This window comes from Mastacembelus armatus, chromosome 11, assembly GCF_900324485.2.
Source record: "Mastacembelus armatus chromosome 11, fMasArm1.2, whole genome shotgun sequence".
In the NCBI taxonomy this organism is placed as follows: Eukaryota; Metazoa; Chordata; class Actinopteri; order Synbranchiformes; family Mastacembelidae; genus Mastacembelus; species Mastacembelus armatus.
In genome coordinates, this window is record NC_046643.1 from 16,355,782 (window position 1) to 16,373,246 (window position 17,465).

Here is a 17,465-nt window from a genome sequence, read left to right on the forward strand (position 1 = left end):
GGTGTTTAGCAAGTGGATTGGTTGATTTATCTCATGTCAGGAGGCAGGTTCAAGAAGAACATGTAAATCAAAGTCAACATACTACATACAAATAGAAGACAGATGCAAAATGTATTTGTAAAACTCCTGTACATGTCTCCTACATGGAGTCTACAGAAGCAGAAAGTCAGCTAGCCGTGCTAGCAGTTCTCTGAGGCTGTATTTAGAGAGCAGTGCGGTGCTTTTACCTAAATACTAACATGCTCAGAGTGAAAACGTGAAACTGAAGCTGATGAGAATGTCATGAGTTCTCCGATGAGAAACTGCTCCATTTCCACAGACGGAACTAAGCCCAAATAGGGTTGATAACATGATGCAGTCATTGATCCTGAGGTGGTGGTCCAGACTGGGACATGATTTGAATGCCAGAGACATGGAAGATTCTGGCGCTTCACAGTGTCTCTGCAGCCTTTAGCAGCGGGAAAGATGGCACAGGTCATTAACAGTGGTGGCTAGAGGGGAGGAGGGGGGGACCCTGAATGCTAATGCTCTGTTTGTCCTCATTAAAAATAGCCTCACCTCACTGAATCAGCTTATAGTGTCAGGTGTGTATCAGCGTATCTATTACCAGCAGAATAATCTGACAAAACCCTCTCGAGCCCAGCTGCCAATTATTATCATTAACATCACACCACAAATAAGTCATCAAGTATGTACTGTGAGCATTAACAAACATTTAGACAGGATACCTCCAGTTTTCTCCATTCAGATTTGACTTTGTTGTACCCTGGATTTGAATATCCTGGAAAGACTGTTTATTTGGATATATGGAGCTTTCATCCTGAAATATTGCAGACATTTGTGAACAAAGGCAGTGGTGCAAAACCAGGTCTTTGAAAAGTTCTTCTGAGGTTCAGCAGCTGAAAACAATCGTCTTTCTGTGATGAATCTCAAATCAAACCATAGAAATGTTAAAAGAATGGTTATACCTGTATGTTATGACCTGACTAAACCCTTTCACTGTACTGTAGATGTGTTTTATGTTAAAGTTAACACCTAGTTATAAAGTTGATGCATTAAATATCAAAACTATATTTTTCCTCTTCAACCTTGATTTTTACCAGAAACTTCAAGAGTAGTTGTACTGTATATTTTACTACACAGGGAATATGGTGAATAGCAAATGAGCAGATGCAGTTGATGTTCCAGGGCCTCAACGCTACTAAAAACCATAATTTAAACCATCACTGAAATAAACATTCCAGTCCCAGAAGAGAGAGTATTCCCATGGGCTCAGAGCACGAATCCATGTGACTTTTCCTCCACATAGCTTCAAATCTAATTAGTATATAATAGTTATAAACGTTATCATCACGGGCGCCCTAATCAAAAACAAAACTTCCATTTTCCCTCAGTGGACCTCTAATGAGTGTGCTGCATTTAAATGAAATGATTGTAATATCATGTTGCGGGTTATAGCAGGGGAAGATGAGAAGTCTGGTAATAAGAAGCGTGCATGTGTACGTTTGTGTGAAGGTGCTATGGGAATGAAATGATTTCCAAATCCTATCAAGAAGAAGCAAGGTGGCACATTTGCATTCATTATCAGTCAGCATTTAATCAAGAAACTCTGTGATTAAGTGGGAAACTGAGCTGCTTGTTGTTTCACTAAATCGAGTTTGTCGTGTGTGTGGAAAAGTGTATTAGCCATTTCTAAATTATATCAGTCAGTGCATTGTCCTACTAGCAGTTCTACAGTTCTACAGTTCTACAGTTTTTTAGTGATCAATGTTTCTGGTAATTTCTGAGGATGCACATTTTTTGCCAAGGGACTGCACTAGTCAGGACCAAAGTGAACGATCTGTTCACTTTGGTCCTGACTGAAACACACCATTACATTTTTGGTGATTTGCATTTTGTACAGACATTCATGGTCAACTATTGTATGGATTGCCATGAAGCTTCACGTCTGCATTAAGATCTAATGCACCTTTCCATTGACCATTGTCAGGTTAAAAAGGTCAAACTGATGACATGCCCATCACATATTAAAATACTAAACTTAAATGGTGAACATGAAAAAATGATGCCTACTAAACATCTGCATATCAACGTGAAGCACCACTTTGTCTAAGTACATCCTCATAGAGCTGCCCCCTCTATGAGAACTCTTACTTTACAGAGTTCCAAGACTTTGACATGATTAGAGATTAAATAAGTCTTCATTTGTGTTTTCTGTGAATTTTTTGTGAATGGGACAAGAGTTGAGTGTTTATTGGAACTTTTCCACCATTCAAAGTTGGATAGTTCCAACTAAATCAGGCCAAAACCTCTAAATCATGTCATAAAAACTGGGACAGCTGGAGTTTAGGGCAGAAGAATGCTTAGGTTCTTTGGCTCCTAGTCTTTAAGAGCATAGCTGGAACTGATACCAAGTGGATCATACTTTGTCAGGAAGTGGTCGTCCTTTGGGGCAACACATACTTTTATATTATTATATTCTGTGTATTTTTAAGACATTTAAAACTTGTTAAAGTTGATCTTGATAAAAGATTTATCTCATTAGTCCTTAACTTTTTTGTCTTAAGTCAACAAACTGTGAGGTTATTAACAAAAATTAGAGCAAAGAGGAAATTTAATTGAGTGTGACTGTACAGAATGAGCTAAAAAAATATATATATATAAGAAGAAGGCATGAGGCCAATCTTGTGAGCTCACAATCTTGTTGCTGTTAAATTACACTGACCCACAGGCCTGATGACACATTGCCCACAAACTGGATGAACCTGAATCGAGACATAATGCAATCCTGTTTTTTGCAAACAATATTGTCTGTTTTATATTTCAACAGGAGCAGAGACAAATGTATTATTACCTGTTTGTTCTCTTGTTTAAATAACAATGTAAGAGACAAAAACCTGTGACTGTTATAGAATTTATACATCTAGTTTTCATTACCATGACAAGAATCATGTTTTGAGAGATGAAGGTGTCCCAAACTGTTGTTTTGTTACTTCTGATTGATTCCTGCATCATGTTAGTTTTGGTTTTGCTGACAGTGCTGGAGAACCTTATTTCTCATTATTAGGGTGTGTTCTCAGTATTAGTGATTACACTTGTCTTCATTTCCAAGTGGTTCATCCTTTATTCACCAGTGATGGCTTACTTACAGTAGCAACCAGGCATCTCACTCCTAACCTGCTTCAGCTGTCTTTGTACTTTCAACCAAGGAATTAAAATTGTTTAAATTCCCCAGTGGATCACCCAAACAGAGCAAAATTGTTGCATAATTAGCTCATGCTTCCCTGTTTAATTGTAAAAGCATCATTAAGTTTGAAAACCTCAAGACCCAAATTACCTTTTTGTAAATGACTCAGAGGTTTTAAAAAGTAGAACAATAATAAAGGAGATGGAAATTAAGGCCACACAAAACTGGTGCAAGTTCAATGCATTTACTGTTTTTACAACATTCAGGCATGATATACCTCCGAAGCTAAAACCTCTGATCCCAAGAAGTGTTCAGCTCCCTTCCCACACAGGTGAATTTCACTGGCTGGGAGACTGTTTTGCTTTTAGGAAAGGTTAGGAAAATACAGAATGTGATCCTCTATCTGACCAGGTAAACCCTTAAATCCAGTGAAGATTCAACAAAAGAAAAGTTAGATTCATTGAGGCAGGACAGAGATGTTTTTTTAACCATCCCATGGCATAGGTAGATATGGGAATAAAATTCAAACTAAAATATACTGTCCTTGATGTGTCTGCAAAGACTATGTATGTTGGGTTTTGGATATTATTCTGTTTTGTGTTGTAGTAGTTTTTGCCAGTGAACGTTTTTGCCAGTGAACGTCACTGTTGTATTGCTGTAAGAGTCCCTCTTTGTTTGGAGGTGTAAAGCACCATGCAGCAGTGGTTGGTGGTGTTGAGATTGAGGCTTGTGGCAGTGACAACTCTGACAAACGCCAGACTAGAATATGGACTCGCGGTTGGAACAAGGGCCTAGACTTAAACTTCATCATACTATAATTAAAACAGTTTTATGTGCTGGGGTTGGGCTTGGACTGGTTCATTGGCCAGATACAGTGCAGTGTTTTGTCTGCTTGCTGTGCTGCTGTACCAAGGCTTAGTCTCCTGTCATGAGCTCTTATGGGCCCTGACAGGCTGTTTATCTTGGACGCCATTTCCTTGATGTTTCCGCATGGTTTGGTACTGACTATCACTTGATGGCCAACAGCTTTAAATTCGCTCTGTAGCTACAAAGTGAGCGAGAGAAGAGAAGACACAGGGTCAGTTAGAGAATGAGATTTATGGTAAAAAGAAAGAGGCAAAGCTCATAAAGTAGTCTAAAAGCCATCCACCTATTATTGACTGCGGTTTACATTTATATTCTTTTTTCTGAGATAACACAAACTGACCCCTAAACAAAACAAAACTGTAGAAATCCTTTTTGCACTTTGACACAAACTGGAGATTAAAAGGGCAAACACATGCAACATAGAGGAGCAGACAGATTGGGAAACGACTGTTACTTAAACAACCCCATTGGCTCGCTGCTTCACTACCCCCCAAAAAATCGTCGAGGACTACTCGTTTAATTTCTATCACTAGCGTTATCGGACATGCTACGCATAGGGGTCATTGTTCCACACGGACCTTAATCACTGTTGCACAACGCATTTCCGTATCAAAAATTGGCGCTATGGCAGAGAGCGAAACCGTCCGTAAAAGGCAGCAAATGTCCAAAGTTTGGACTTAAATAAGACAACAACACGGTGCAAGGCGTATATTGTAAAGTAGAACCGGCGAACCACAACAACACTTCGTCAAAGCTTCAACATCTGAACAGAAAACATCCGGTTGTGAACCAGACCGGCTCACCCAGCGGAGCCGACACAGGGTAACGTCATTTTAAGGTAACATGTCATTCACAATAGTATTATTGTTTAAAAATGCAAATGTCAATTTTATCCGATTACTCGAGTAATTGCTGAAATATTCGGTAGAATACTCGACTCCAAAAGTGATCGATAGGTGCAGCTCTTAAGAGACAATATGCATCCACATAGACAGTCAGTTTGACATGCTAACACACCTATGGGGACACACATAGTTTTAGAATATAGTAATGCCTGCATATTCACATGTGCCTTTTTCTTTGTAACTCCTGGCAAGAAAATAATAATAATGATCATTCTTCCCAAAATGTGAAATTACTCCTTTAATCTTAATGAGATTCAGATGCAATTAAATGCGTCCTACCTTAATTGTCACAATCGCTACATGTATTTGTTTAATGAACAAAAAGGGAAAACATTTTAATGAGCAACTCCAGGAGGAGATAATCACATTTACCTCATCAGAGCATAAGGCACAAGCCCTGATGTGTTTCATGTGGGAACTCTGAGTAAATATACCAGTTAATGAGAGAGAGAGAGAGTTTTGTCAGAGCTTTGTTTTGGCATCACTGGTTTCTCATTCCACCATCATGGCATCACTCAGGATGTGCAATCCTGTGAGAGATTAATCCCCACCGTTACTCTAATCTCCTTCTGTAACGGGGAGAGATTAGGCCACTAAAATGATATGGTGGAGCACATAACCACATAAAGATTACTCATCTGCACACTGATAATCCCCTTAGACTTTAAGTAATGTTGAGAGAGGGAAAGTGCTGTAGAGTGTTAAAGGCAGCCATACATTTCACTGTTACGTGTTCTGTTTATTTTTAGGGGTATTTTGGGATTTAGTGTAACCATAGTGGGAATGGTTTAGCCAAACGGGCACTTTGTTGAAGATGTTTTTCTAAACTTAAGGAGCTGAAAAGTAAAGCATCTGCGCTCAACTTTTTAGACAAAAACCACTCAGGAAAAGATTCTACAAGAAATCATTCCTCTGAGATATTTATAAAAATACAAAACATTGTAAAAAAAAAAAAAAGCAGAACAGCATGACCTACACACTCATAATACTAGTATGATAATGGAATGAAGTTAGCATACAGTAGAAAAAAGAGAATCTCAACTGTTTTCTTCCAAAGTTTAAAAAAAAAAAAAGACTGTAACTCATGTAACACTCTATAAAGCTTAAAGTTTTACAGAGAGCTACATGATTGAAATATCTAGCGATTAGCAAACAGCATTCGAATGCAGTGACTTTTCGTTTCAACTTCTAGCCTTGTCATTTTGAGTCTGCCGGGGAACCATCAGAAATATGTTAACAGAAGTGCTGGATTTTAAAAAAAATAATTTTTAGGCAAAGCCGAGCTAGCTATTCCTGTTTCCCCATTTCCAATCTTAATGCTAAGATAAGCTCATCGTCTTCTGGCTCTAGCTCCACACTTTATGCACCAATAACAAGCTCTAGCTCTTATCAAGAAGGCAAATACCGCAAGCATATTTCCCAAAATGTCAAACATGTCCTGTGTATTTTGTTGCAAATATTTTGTTGAAACCTTCTAGCTGTTCTATTAATTGTCAGTTCAGATTCATCTGTAGAACAATTTATCATTTAGTGATAATATTATTGTCAGACAATTGTCAGTCAATGCTGATACATCAAAATTCTTGTTGTTTTGCCAAGAGTTTACAATAATTTGAGACAGAAAATAGATAAGCAGCAACTCTTCATATTTGAGAAACAAGTGACTGCTGAGCATGTTTGATAAATGGCTTAATCCACTGTATAAACTTATCAGATTTTCACCATAATCCCTGATGTCACACTGGGGGTTTTCCATCAACTGGTAATAGCAAAAAAAGATGAGACCACTAAATAATCGGACTTGAGACATTTCAGCGATTAATAATTTGACACAATCAACAGGTCACGTAGGAAAAATAGTGTAATTTTAAAACAAAATGGCAGAAACACCTGGTTATTAGGCCACAATGTTTATTCAGTAGTGTTGTTTCAACTTATAGGTACAATACTGTCAGCTTTTGTAAGACTAAAAAAAAGTTACCATTACAGTCATCCATGCTCACAGAATGCCAGTCGAAGTCGTTTATACCCCTCCTTTGTGTACACACCCGCTACATGCTCGCCTTGAGCAAGTACATTTCCAAATGGTAGGCACTTTAAAGGTTTAAAACATTTGTGAATATACATTTATATATCTTTATATATCTTTTCATATGCTAATAAGTAAATGGACTCAGAGGTCAGGTCTCTAAAAGAGAGGGGAAAAAACTAAAAGTGTGAAGGAAAAGAGAATGATGAAACAACATGATGTGGCCATGATGGAGGGGAGTAGGTATGAGAAGTTGGGAGTAGAAATACTGTGAGTCTTTGGGTTTTTCAGTATATTTCGGTACCTTCGGTACTATGGCAAGACAGTATAACAGAGATGGAGAAAAGAGGATGGAGGTGGACAAGTAGAGATTACAGATAGACTGAGGGATTGAGAGGTAGAGGAATGAAGGGTTTGGGTGTTGGGTTAAGAGTTCGGACAGCATGACAGGATCTACTGTATCTACTTCACATTACTTTACAACTGAAAAAGGCAACTTCACAAACCTGTGTGTCTCTTCAGAGCAAGTGAATGTAGACAATTAAAAAAAAAACAAGTCATCTGCCCGCAATCTTTTTCATTTGACGTAGCTGCTGCTATTTTGCAGCAGATATTGTGACCTTTCATTCAGTTAAACTTGTGGATACATTGTGTAGGTTGTCAACCTGCTAAACATTCTCATCTTTCAACAGAAGCTCTTTTGAAACGCTTGCATTGACCACTAAATACCATAAACAGGCCTCAACATGAATGTCAAAAATGATTCAGACGTAACACTCAAATCTTACATTGTCTGCAGCCGTATTTATCAGTCCCTCTGAGAAAACTAGGTTGCTAAAGGGAGGTTGTGGTGCTGTTTGCTGCAGAGAGGGTATGTGCTCTGCGTGTAAGGATTAGGCCCTGGACTGGATTGTGTGAGTCCAAGCAGTAGCAGGCCTTCACTGAGCAGATCTTTGGGCCTAAAGCAGCAATGCTGGGACACGGACAATAACACCAGACTACCAGGGTGGCTCCATACAGCTGAGAAAAAGGGAGAGTTGGGGGTGGGATTGACAGCTCAACGGGCCGCGCTCCAATCTGATTAAAAAGAAGGTGGCAGTTAGGAAGGATAAGCTAAAGAGAGAAAGAGGAGGGAAAGGGGGTGCAAGATTTGGGTGCCATCAGCAAACTTGAGGGACACAGTGGGGATGGAGGTGGCTGTGGGGCAAAAAGACCTCAAGCCATGAAGAAGAAACATCACCCCAAAACACTACATACACACAAAGCTGCACAACAGCAGCGGAGAGCAAAAAGAGTGAATGTGCAATGTAAAAGAGAATGCATTTAAATAGAAAAGTTAATTGTGACATAAAAGAGAATGAGATTTGTGATTTTTCTCAACCCCTGACATAACTATTTTTAATCTTTTAAAGACCGATTCCTGGTTTAAAAATAAAACGCTGCTGAAAACAAAAAAAGGCTACACTGAGAAGATAAACAAATAAGATAATGAAACTAAAAAAAAAAATGATGTGAGAGCAAATAAACATTGTAACCTGAAAGGAGAACATTTACATTGACCATTAACAGCGTTAATATGACCGAAGAGCTTCTTCAAAACTACAAAGGCATTTTTAACATCAGAGAAAAGATAAATTAATGTAATACACCTTTAGAGATCAACACCAGACATGCTAGGACAAAATGAAAAGAAAAAAATGAAAGTAGGATTGATACAGAATAATTATATTCAATTATTTCCACTTACATTTTATTTCTTTACAAATAACATACTGCTACAGTTAAAAGTAGTCAGCAACTAAAAACAGCTCCTTTAACAGAAGACAGGTGCAATCAGCTTCCTCGCCTTTACAGATCTTGTTTTTATTTTTTTCAGCCTTTTCAAATAATACACAAAATTATACACTGAGAGTTGCCATAAAATAAGAAATGCTTGTTTTTCATTTTTAAAAAAAGAAGAAAGAAAAGGTCTTAATTACAATACCCTATGCAAAAGCTTTCCTTTATGCTATTTTTCCTTAATTAGCTTGAAAACATTTTGTTGTAGTTTTTTGTGTTTGAACAGGTTTGCTGTTGTTGTGGACTGCCTTTGTAACAGTCACTTGAGATTTGTCAATTTGTGACAGAGGAGAGTTTTAGGCATAAAACTCCTTAGTTGGGGCCTTCTGATAGGCTGCACTGGAGGGTTTCCGCTCCCCCAGGTCATAGCTGCCCTCATCCTTCTTTCTCATGCGGTAGACAAGGAGGAGGATGAGGAAGATAGCGAACAGGAAGCCAATCACGCCACCTGCAATAACAGCTGAGATAGGCCGAGACGGAAAGGAAAGGTAGCAATTAATGTCTGCTGTGTGTCCTCCAGGAGAATGAGACCTTAAATTTCTTCTGACCAGACCAGGCTGCTCAAGAACAAAGTTCCCTCCTCATAGTCTTAACATGAGTTATGTTTTCTATCTTGTACAATCAATCATTTTATTAAATGTTTCTAATATTGTTGTGACATACTTTAGTGCAATTCCACAAGAAATTATAAAAATGTAGGACTTAATTGTTGCAACCAATACCTCTGACTGTGGAAACCAATGCAGCTACTTAAGGGGGAAACATCTGTCTGAGGAGACGCAAAGTCAATCATTTTCTGTTTCATTCCACCTTCTTCTAATGTGTTGATTAGTTTAAAAGCTCTTGTTTAAAAGTCTTCCATTAAGGTGATTAGGTCTGCAATCCTCGATCAGTAAACAGAGTTTTATTCCCCTAAGTTTAGTTAAATAGCTACATGGTCTGTATTGTAATCAAAGACTGCCACTAAGACTCAAAAGAGGGAGAAGCTGATGGCATTGGCTCCATTTGCTCGGTAGGCGAATAATTCCAATGTGGACCAATAAAACAACAACCAATCCAGTATGACTCAAATTAAATCCTGTCTCTTTTTTTGTACAACTGGCCAATAACCAGTGTAAATAAGTAAATCCTGTATGCAAATATTACCAAAAAAAAAAAAAAACTGAAACACTGAATACTACACTTCCCATAATGCAGCTTAGTAGCATCTTTTATGAGCCCCTCTCTGCTCGGTAAATGTTCCACATCTGTCAAATTTCACATCTCATTTGATGACGCAGACTTGTATTTATTGTCTGTCTTGAATTGTTCTTGATGTTATTTCTGCCATATCTCTTATAGTGCACTAGATGGATATCACAACAAAGTAAGTGGGAGGTGCTAATCAAAGTCTGCCTCAGACATGCAGGTAAAGAGACATTCAAGAGACAGTCATTTGCAGTCAGATAGATTTCTTTCGTGTTTTCAAATCAAGCAACACTTGAAACAGCCACAGTGCTGTGAACTCTACAAGGTCCCACAGAAGGATGAATACTGAGTTTATTAAAATGATTCTTTTAAGAATAATGGCAGATGTCAAAGTAAGTAGACATAATTGCTCGTATTTGCTTTGTTCTTGCCTTTTCAGGTTTAGAGTTTATCTTGATTGTTTACTCTGTCAAAAATGAGTTAAAAAAGAGCTGGGCCAACTGTTTCTTTGTTTTCCCCCTTTGTGCTAAGATAAGCTAACTTGTTACTGGTTGTAGCTTCTTGTTTATCGTACAGACATAAGGGTGGTATCACTTTCTTGGCAAGAAAGCAGATAAACTTATCACCAAACTAGCAAATGTCCTTTAAGCACTTATCAACTCATCACCTTCACAGAAAACAAACATCTGAGTATTGTCTTCTGGCAGGAAAAGCTGCTATGGCATGCTTAAACATAAAGAAAAGTCTGAACTAAAGTTAAATTACAAGTACAGGTGTGTTTGTGCATTTAAGTCACTTTCCAAAGAAAAGACTTGCAGATGACACATACCTGCCAGCACCTCTGTTCTCTGGAAGAGGTTTTCAGTGCGGACCTCAATGGTCTCGTGTGGTGAGCCAGGGGCACTAGTCGTACTGGTCAAAAGGTTGCTTTGCCTGTCCTCTGTAACTGGCACTGGTGTCTGTGTGAAGAAGGAAAATCAGGTAGTGGAAAGGCCAGACAGGGAGGAACAGAGGCAGATGGAGAAATATAAAGTTTGCTCAATTAACTGCTGGGTTTTACATTTAAATATTACTTATTTGTGTGACCTGGGTTTATTGGGTGCTATGCCACAATCCCTTATTTCCTGCTTAGTATATTAATATTAATGTTAACATTCATGCAATAGCTTGACTTGAAAAGCTGCTTGCTTTTAGGTAAAGACAAGATTGATATCATTCTAATACATGTCCTTTTAATATGCTTAGCTGTGCATAAAGAGTGGAAATGGAAAAACAGCTAGTCTGTCTGTTTAGATTAAAAAAACATCCACCTACCAACACCCCTAAATCTACAAAATATTATCTGTCAGAGGTACTCCCTATAAAAACGAGAGTAAAAATGACACATTGTGGTTTCGCAGGAGTTTATGTGCCAGACTATTTATTGATCAGGTATCCAGACTTCCTGCAGTCTGGTGGCCTCCGTTAATCAGTGATCCTTAATGGAACTGGTAGGTGGATTTTGCTACTTTTTTCCGATGCAGCTCAGCTAGTCATTTCTCCATTTCCATTTTGTATTCTGAACTAAGCTACTAGGCTGCTGGCTGTAGTTTAATACTCAACATACAGATATCAATGGTCTTAAAGGTGTATTGTCCAAAATGTTTAACTGTTTAGAGGAGTCGGGAAATTTCACTGGTCCACTTAGCAAGACAGTCTAGCCAAAGGCCAGTGACCCCGAGGTTTTATAGGGAGCCTAAGAAAGCAAGCTATGTATGTGGAATATGTCTTGGCCCATGCATCTCATGCTTTTCCACCAACACTAGAGAAGTGTGCAAAGAACCAAAATGCAACTAAGCCATTGCATTTGGCCAACGGAGTAGTGACAGAGGCCAGAGGAAAAAAATGGGACAGGGCCAGGTAGGCTTGGCTTAGTGGGTTGAGACCTTGACAATTAATCCTAAACAGATGTCACATCTAGCGCAGTACAGTAAAAGTGCAGCACAAGTGAGATCTAGCACGGGTCCAGAATATGTGATTGTGTCTGTGACAGATGTAATCCCCCATTATTTGCAATGGAGCAAAAACACTGAGAACTGACTGAGCACTTGATCTTTATCCTGAAAACAACCTCATGGCCATGGCATTACAGGGGATTTGGTGATGTACAGGGTCAGATAAAAACATAGTAAGATACTGTGCCACACTTTAAGTCACTGATCATAAATGACAGCAGTTGCATATTGTCACAATTTACTTGCTTATAATCAGTCACAAGGCAAGAGTTTTGCACTAGAGGATAGGATTATTTCAATATTAAATATTAATACTCTTTTTCTGGAGCTTTACAGTGCTGCAGTGGTAAAAACTGATAATTAGTGAGTTTTGTTTTGTTGAGTGTGCCAGTGGTACTTAAAGCAACAAATCAGCTCTTGTTTGCAGTCCTATCTATTTAGTTGTACACTTTCATCATGCTTCTTACCTCTGTTCTGAATGGTTTCCTGCGTGCATTTTCCCTGGCCTTTTCTCTAACTGTGGCTGTGTCCACCCTGGGGGTGAAATCTTTGGTGGAGTCCTGGGTAGGTTGTACTGCATTGGGCTCGATATAAACTGTACTGATGGTCACTGTTTCCTCCACCACTTCTTCACCTCCACCTGGGAGAAAAAAGAGATGGGTAAATAATATGGAATATATTCCATTGCAGGTAAAAATGCAGTATAAAAACATGGAGATGAAGATATATAAGTATAGATAAAATGGGGGCATGCATTTATCAAGTTTTATCAGAGTAAAGTATTTTGTCTCACTTAATATCACACTGTGGATTTAATTTTAATGTATTACAATTGTTACAAACATACAGAATTTCCTATAAAATACAGAGTGGCACACAGAGTAATGGTGTATACATTCAGTATTGAAAGGGTTATCGATCATTGTCCTGTCTTAATTACCTAGCTTGACCTTCCCTCACAGCAGTTAGACAACTCTCTTAGAGAGAAGAGTTACTTTTCTCCAGGGAATGAGCATTGAAAAGGTGCTTAAAGCAAGTAGAGCTGAGGAGCTAATAAAAGAAGACATGTAAAATTTGCACTCTTTCCCACGACAGTCCAAGTGACAGGGCAATCTCAATTCAAATTGAGCCAAGAAATAGAGAGAGAGTGAAAGAAAGAATAGACGGAGTGGAAGACAAAGGAGAGAGATAACATAAGAGGAGGGAGGAAATGATGGCGCAGCTTTGGTCTGCTATTGATAAAGAAACTTGCTCATAAAACTGACCTGCAGCACGCTTGAAAATGAATGTCATCACACCACTTGCCTGCTGAGCTTGCAAGTGTGTGTGTCTTTACCGGTCGATATATATATATATTCACTCACACACACACACACACACACACATTTGTGTGCGTGTGTGCATGCGTGTGAGGGTGTGTGTGTGTGAGTGTGTGTGTGAGTGAGTGAGTGAGTGAGTGAGTGTGTCTGTCTGTCTTACCTGAGCCAGACCCTGAGTTGAAGTCATCATCATCTTCAGGGTAGTAACCACCTGAGCCTGTGTCATCCAGGTACAAGTCATCAGGCTGAGAGGAAGACTTGGCTCCTTCTGCTATCTGCAGAACAACACAATGACAACATATTCAGGACTCATGTCACTTTTATTACACATCTCTAGTTATATAGTACAAGTCCATGGACTTGCACCACATCACAACAACAGAGTGAAGACCATTAAAGGTTCCATGTGTTCACTGTTTCTGCATTCGATCACTGACAGTAACATCTGAATTAGAAAGAATAATGGCTAAGTATTCACTCTAGTCTTTAAATCATTAGTCACAACCTCTTTGTTGTTGGTGATTATTTCTTTAATTGGTAAACACAAATTCCTTTAAATGCTAAATTTTCTGAAATCTCAGGCAGCCAAGTGCAGTGAAAATGGTCTAAATAACCTGCTTTGTGGTAATTTATTTATGAACTTATTGTTCTTCATGTTTCATGGCAATCCATCCAGTAGTTGTTGAGATAATTCAGTTTGGTCCAAAGAAGCGGACCAATTGACAGACATTTCTGTCCCTAGGGCCAAGACACTAGCAAGGCTGAAAACAAATGTCAGGTTTTATGACCCGAATCAAGCACAGCAGCACATGTGACTGTCCAATCACAACATCTCGCCCTTCCCAGAGCATTGTCGCCCAGACAACTGGGCTGACTAGTGGGAATGTTTGTGTTCCGGCTTAATGGAGTGATGGGCTAAAAAGACCACAGTTTAACAGAGCCTGTTTGTTTAAAAAGCACCCCCTCACATGGTGTGTAAGTTGATATAGAGAAATAAGATAAGGAAAGAGAGACTTTCCTCTAAGTGGCTTGTAGAACCAGATGTATACTGGATACCTATACATGACAGCTGTTATACAAGTGTGTTTACGGTACATGTAACTATTTAGGTGTTGTGTTAAGAGTGTGTAACTGGAATAGCTATAAATGCATCCATGGCAACATCTTTTCAATTTCTATTCACCAATCTGTGGTCGGCTGTACTACCCCTTCTATGCTGATAGTCCTGCTTTAGGAAAAAATACAAAAGAGAGACCCAACAATGTATCATCCGTTTGTGTGTATGTGTGTGTGTGTGTGTGAAAGTGATTGCTAGAGTTCCAGGTCTGTTCTGAAGACTCTGAAGATGTGCTGATAAGACTGGGGCTGAATGAACCTAGATTGGAGGAAATGATCAATTGGCTATAAAATATATATATATTTTTTTTTTGTTGTTAAGTGTAAGGAATGAGGAAATATTTAAGAGAAATGATCCCCTATTAATGCCTGTTTTCAGAATTGGAAAAAAATCCAATCACAATTTCCCAGAACCTAAAATAGCATATATTTTCAGGTCTCTTTATATATATATTCACTTTGTAGTGGTATAAAGCACAAAAGCAGCAAATCCTCATGTTAGGGATGCTGTAACAGACAAGTATTAAATCTTTTATGATTACCCGATTAGTCGCACAGTTGCAGATTTAATAAGCTACGAATCAACAAAACATTTTAGCAATAAGAACAGGAAACAGAGAATGTCTTTTTTCAGTTACAATGTGGCCGCCGCTCAGTATTTCCAATTACACTTAGTATTCTAATGCGAGTCTGTTCAGTAATGCTTTTAAATCATTGTGTGTGCACATGTGTGCTTGTGTGGAGTTTTGAAAGAAAGGCCATGCACTCTCCATAACAAAGAAGCGGGGAGTACACACAACAACAGTGTGAAAGAGGAAAAAAGAAAGAAAGACAGAGGCGAGATGAAACAGAACAATACGTATTTCCATCTCTCCTCTCTCAGCTGGCTCTGACTTCTGGAAGAAAGGCCTTCCACCGCTGAGCTGCCTGATCAAAGAGAGAATTTGTTCAAAGCAACTTTATCTTAACCTTTCTTGCCTTTTTCTCCTCCAAACACAACCCCCCTCTAATGCAACAGCCTGGCAAACCAATTTACTGGCCCATGTGGTCCACAGGTCTTTATGCACTAGTGCTATGAGTACAATGGACCAACAGGAGGCAGGGCACAGATCAAATGGTGACAAAGAGCACTAATGAGATAGAGGCCACACACACACACACACACACACATATATGCATGATTAGTTATGTGGGTGTACAGGACAAGATGTACACAAACATTCATTTATTATAAGTATGAACATATTAGAATAAGTAATCGAGCCCATAACATGAGTCCACACAGGAAAATGTGTGAACAAATGCATAAAGAGCTGAAGCATTAACAACAAAGCTTTAACTCCCTCTGTTCTATTGATCACAAATTTCAAGGATATTAGAAATGGAAACACTTTCACCTGACTTATTAAATGAATTACACTTATTGATGATGCACTAGAAGGTCCTGTAGGTTCAGATATACAGGCTGCAACAATATATTGTTGAGAGGGTTAGGCTAGCTGTTTTTAGTCTTTACATTTTTGTGCAATGAAAAGATTCCTGTAGCATATTAATTGATCTTTCATTTTTAGATGAAGGAATTGAGAGCAGATGCTGTGCTTCACAACTTTTATGCTAATTTTCAGATGAGGTACACAAATATGTAGAGGCCCTGATTGCAGACATGTTGGTATGCAAGTCTCCTGATTCCTCCCTAATCTTCATGTTTCAACAGTCTGAAAGCATTTGGATTAGAGAAACTGGACTGTACAAACCACACAACAGCACCAAATCAATACAGACCTTAGAGACCTCACCTTATCCAACATGCATGAACATGCACAATCTAACAGCCCTGCGTGTTTGCACATGTAGCACGATAAAGCAGACTGACTTTATCACCAACTGATGTGTGTGCCCAGTCACAGCAGCCCTGATAAACTTTGCTCTTTTTTTATCATCCATTGACATTTACAGGTAGTCTCCACTTCCAATCCTTATTACAGATTCTGAACAGAACCAGCCATTGGTCCAATGACAGGTAAAGCAAAGTGGACACCAGAAATGGAAATCAGTTACATCATTGCTGGTCCAGTCTAAAGACCAATTTAAAATCCGGCAGAGTTAAATGGATCTAATTTAGCAACTATTTCAGCAAATTATTTGAATCTTATGTTTCCTGTGACAGAGGACAGTTTCTGTATCCTATCTATTATACCAAAGTCTTCTGATGCATCCATCCTTAGAAAACAAAACGGTGCTCTTTCCCTCTCCATCTATGTCCTCATTCACTAAACCGGAAAACTAATGGGATATCAAAGTTTTGTGTAGCCAGGGTAATAAAAAGTTTATCGGGTGCAGTAATTCAGTATCGAATCCAGAATGGAAAAACATTTTTCTAGCCACCTTCATTTAATGTAATGTGACTATTGTAGTGAAGAGCTGAATAACAAAGCTTTCTAAACCCTTACTCAAATGCCATTTTGACAGTAAGGTTAACCACTGGTGTGTATAGTGTATCACATTATTTTATGCTAGAGGTTTGGAAAAAAGATGTGGGCCTTCTATTTATGCTTGGATACAAATAAACCCTTAGTAGCCACATAGGAACCAGTGATGAGTACAGTATATCTTAGTAATGTCTGGTGGCAGTTTGAATTTAACTTTCACACTGCTCAGTTACAAATGAGACTTAATTTTTTCCTACTCCTGCTTTGACAAGTGTCATTCTTTGAACTCAAAGCTGTGCACCTTCTAGTGGGCTAAAAAAAGACCCTGCTTCAGAAAGAAGAGGCCTTGGAGCACTGCAGCAGAGGGAGGAGGTTGACATACACCAGTGCTCCTGAGTAACAGTCACTGAGCAGTAAAGTATATGTACACAAAGGCACAGACTCTCAAAGCAACATGTTGCCTTTCTGCAGATAAAAATAAGAAAGAAGTGTCGCAAGTGTAATGCACATATGAAAGAAAAGCTCTCATATGTCCTCTCTTTGTCTCACACACACACACACAAACAGTGAATCATATTTCACCAAAATATAT

The 17,465-nt window shown here is 38.7% G+C and overlaps 1 protein-coding gene across 1 annotated transcript in view; it reads right to left on the bottom strand.

Annotated features, from left to right (window-relative positions):
• Nucleotides 1-6,853: 6,853 nt before the first annotated feature.
• Nucleotides 6,854-17,465, bottom strand: part of sdc2 (syndecan 2) — a 36,304-nt gene continuing 25,692 nt past the window's right edge. Inside the window, exons 2-5 of the mRNA XM_026300820.2 lie at nucleotides 13,489-13,603; nucleotides 12,477-12,649; nucleotides 10,845-10,974; nucleotides 6,854-9,287 (exon numbers count right to left, since the gene is read on the bottom strand). Of these exons, the coding sequence (XP_026156605.1) occupies nucleotides 9,124-9,287; nucleotides 10,845-10,974; nucleotides 12,477-12,649; nucleotides 13,489-13,603 (582 nt within the window). The 3' untranslated portion in view covers nucleotides 6,854-9,123. The remainder of the gene's footprint in view (nucleotides 9,288-10,844; nucleotides 10,975-12,476; nucleotides 12,650-13,488; nucleotides 13,604-17,465) is intronic.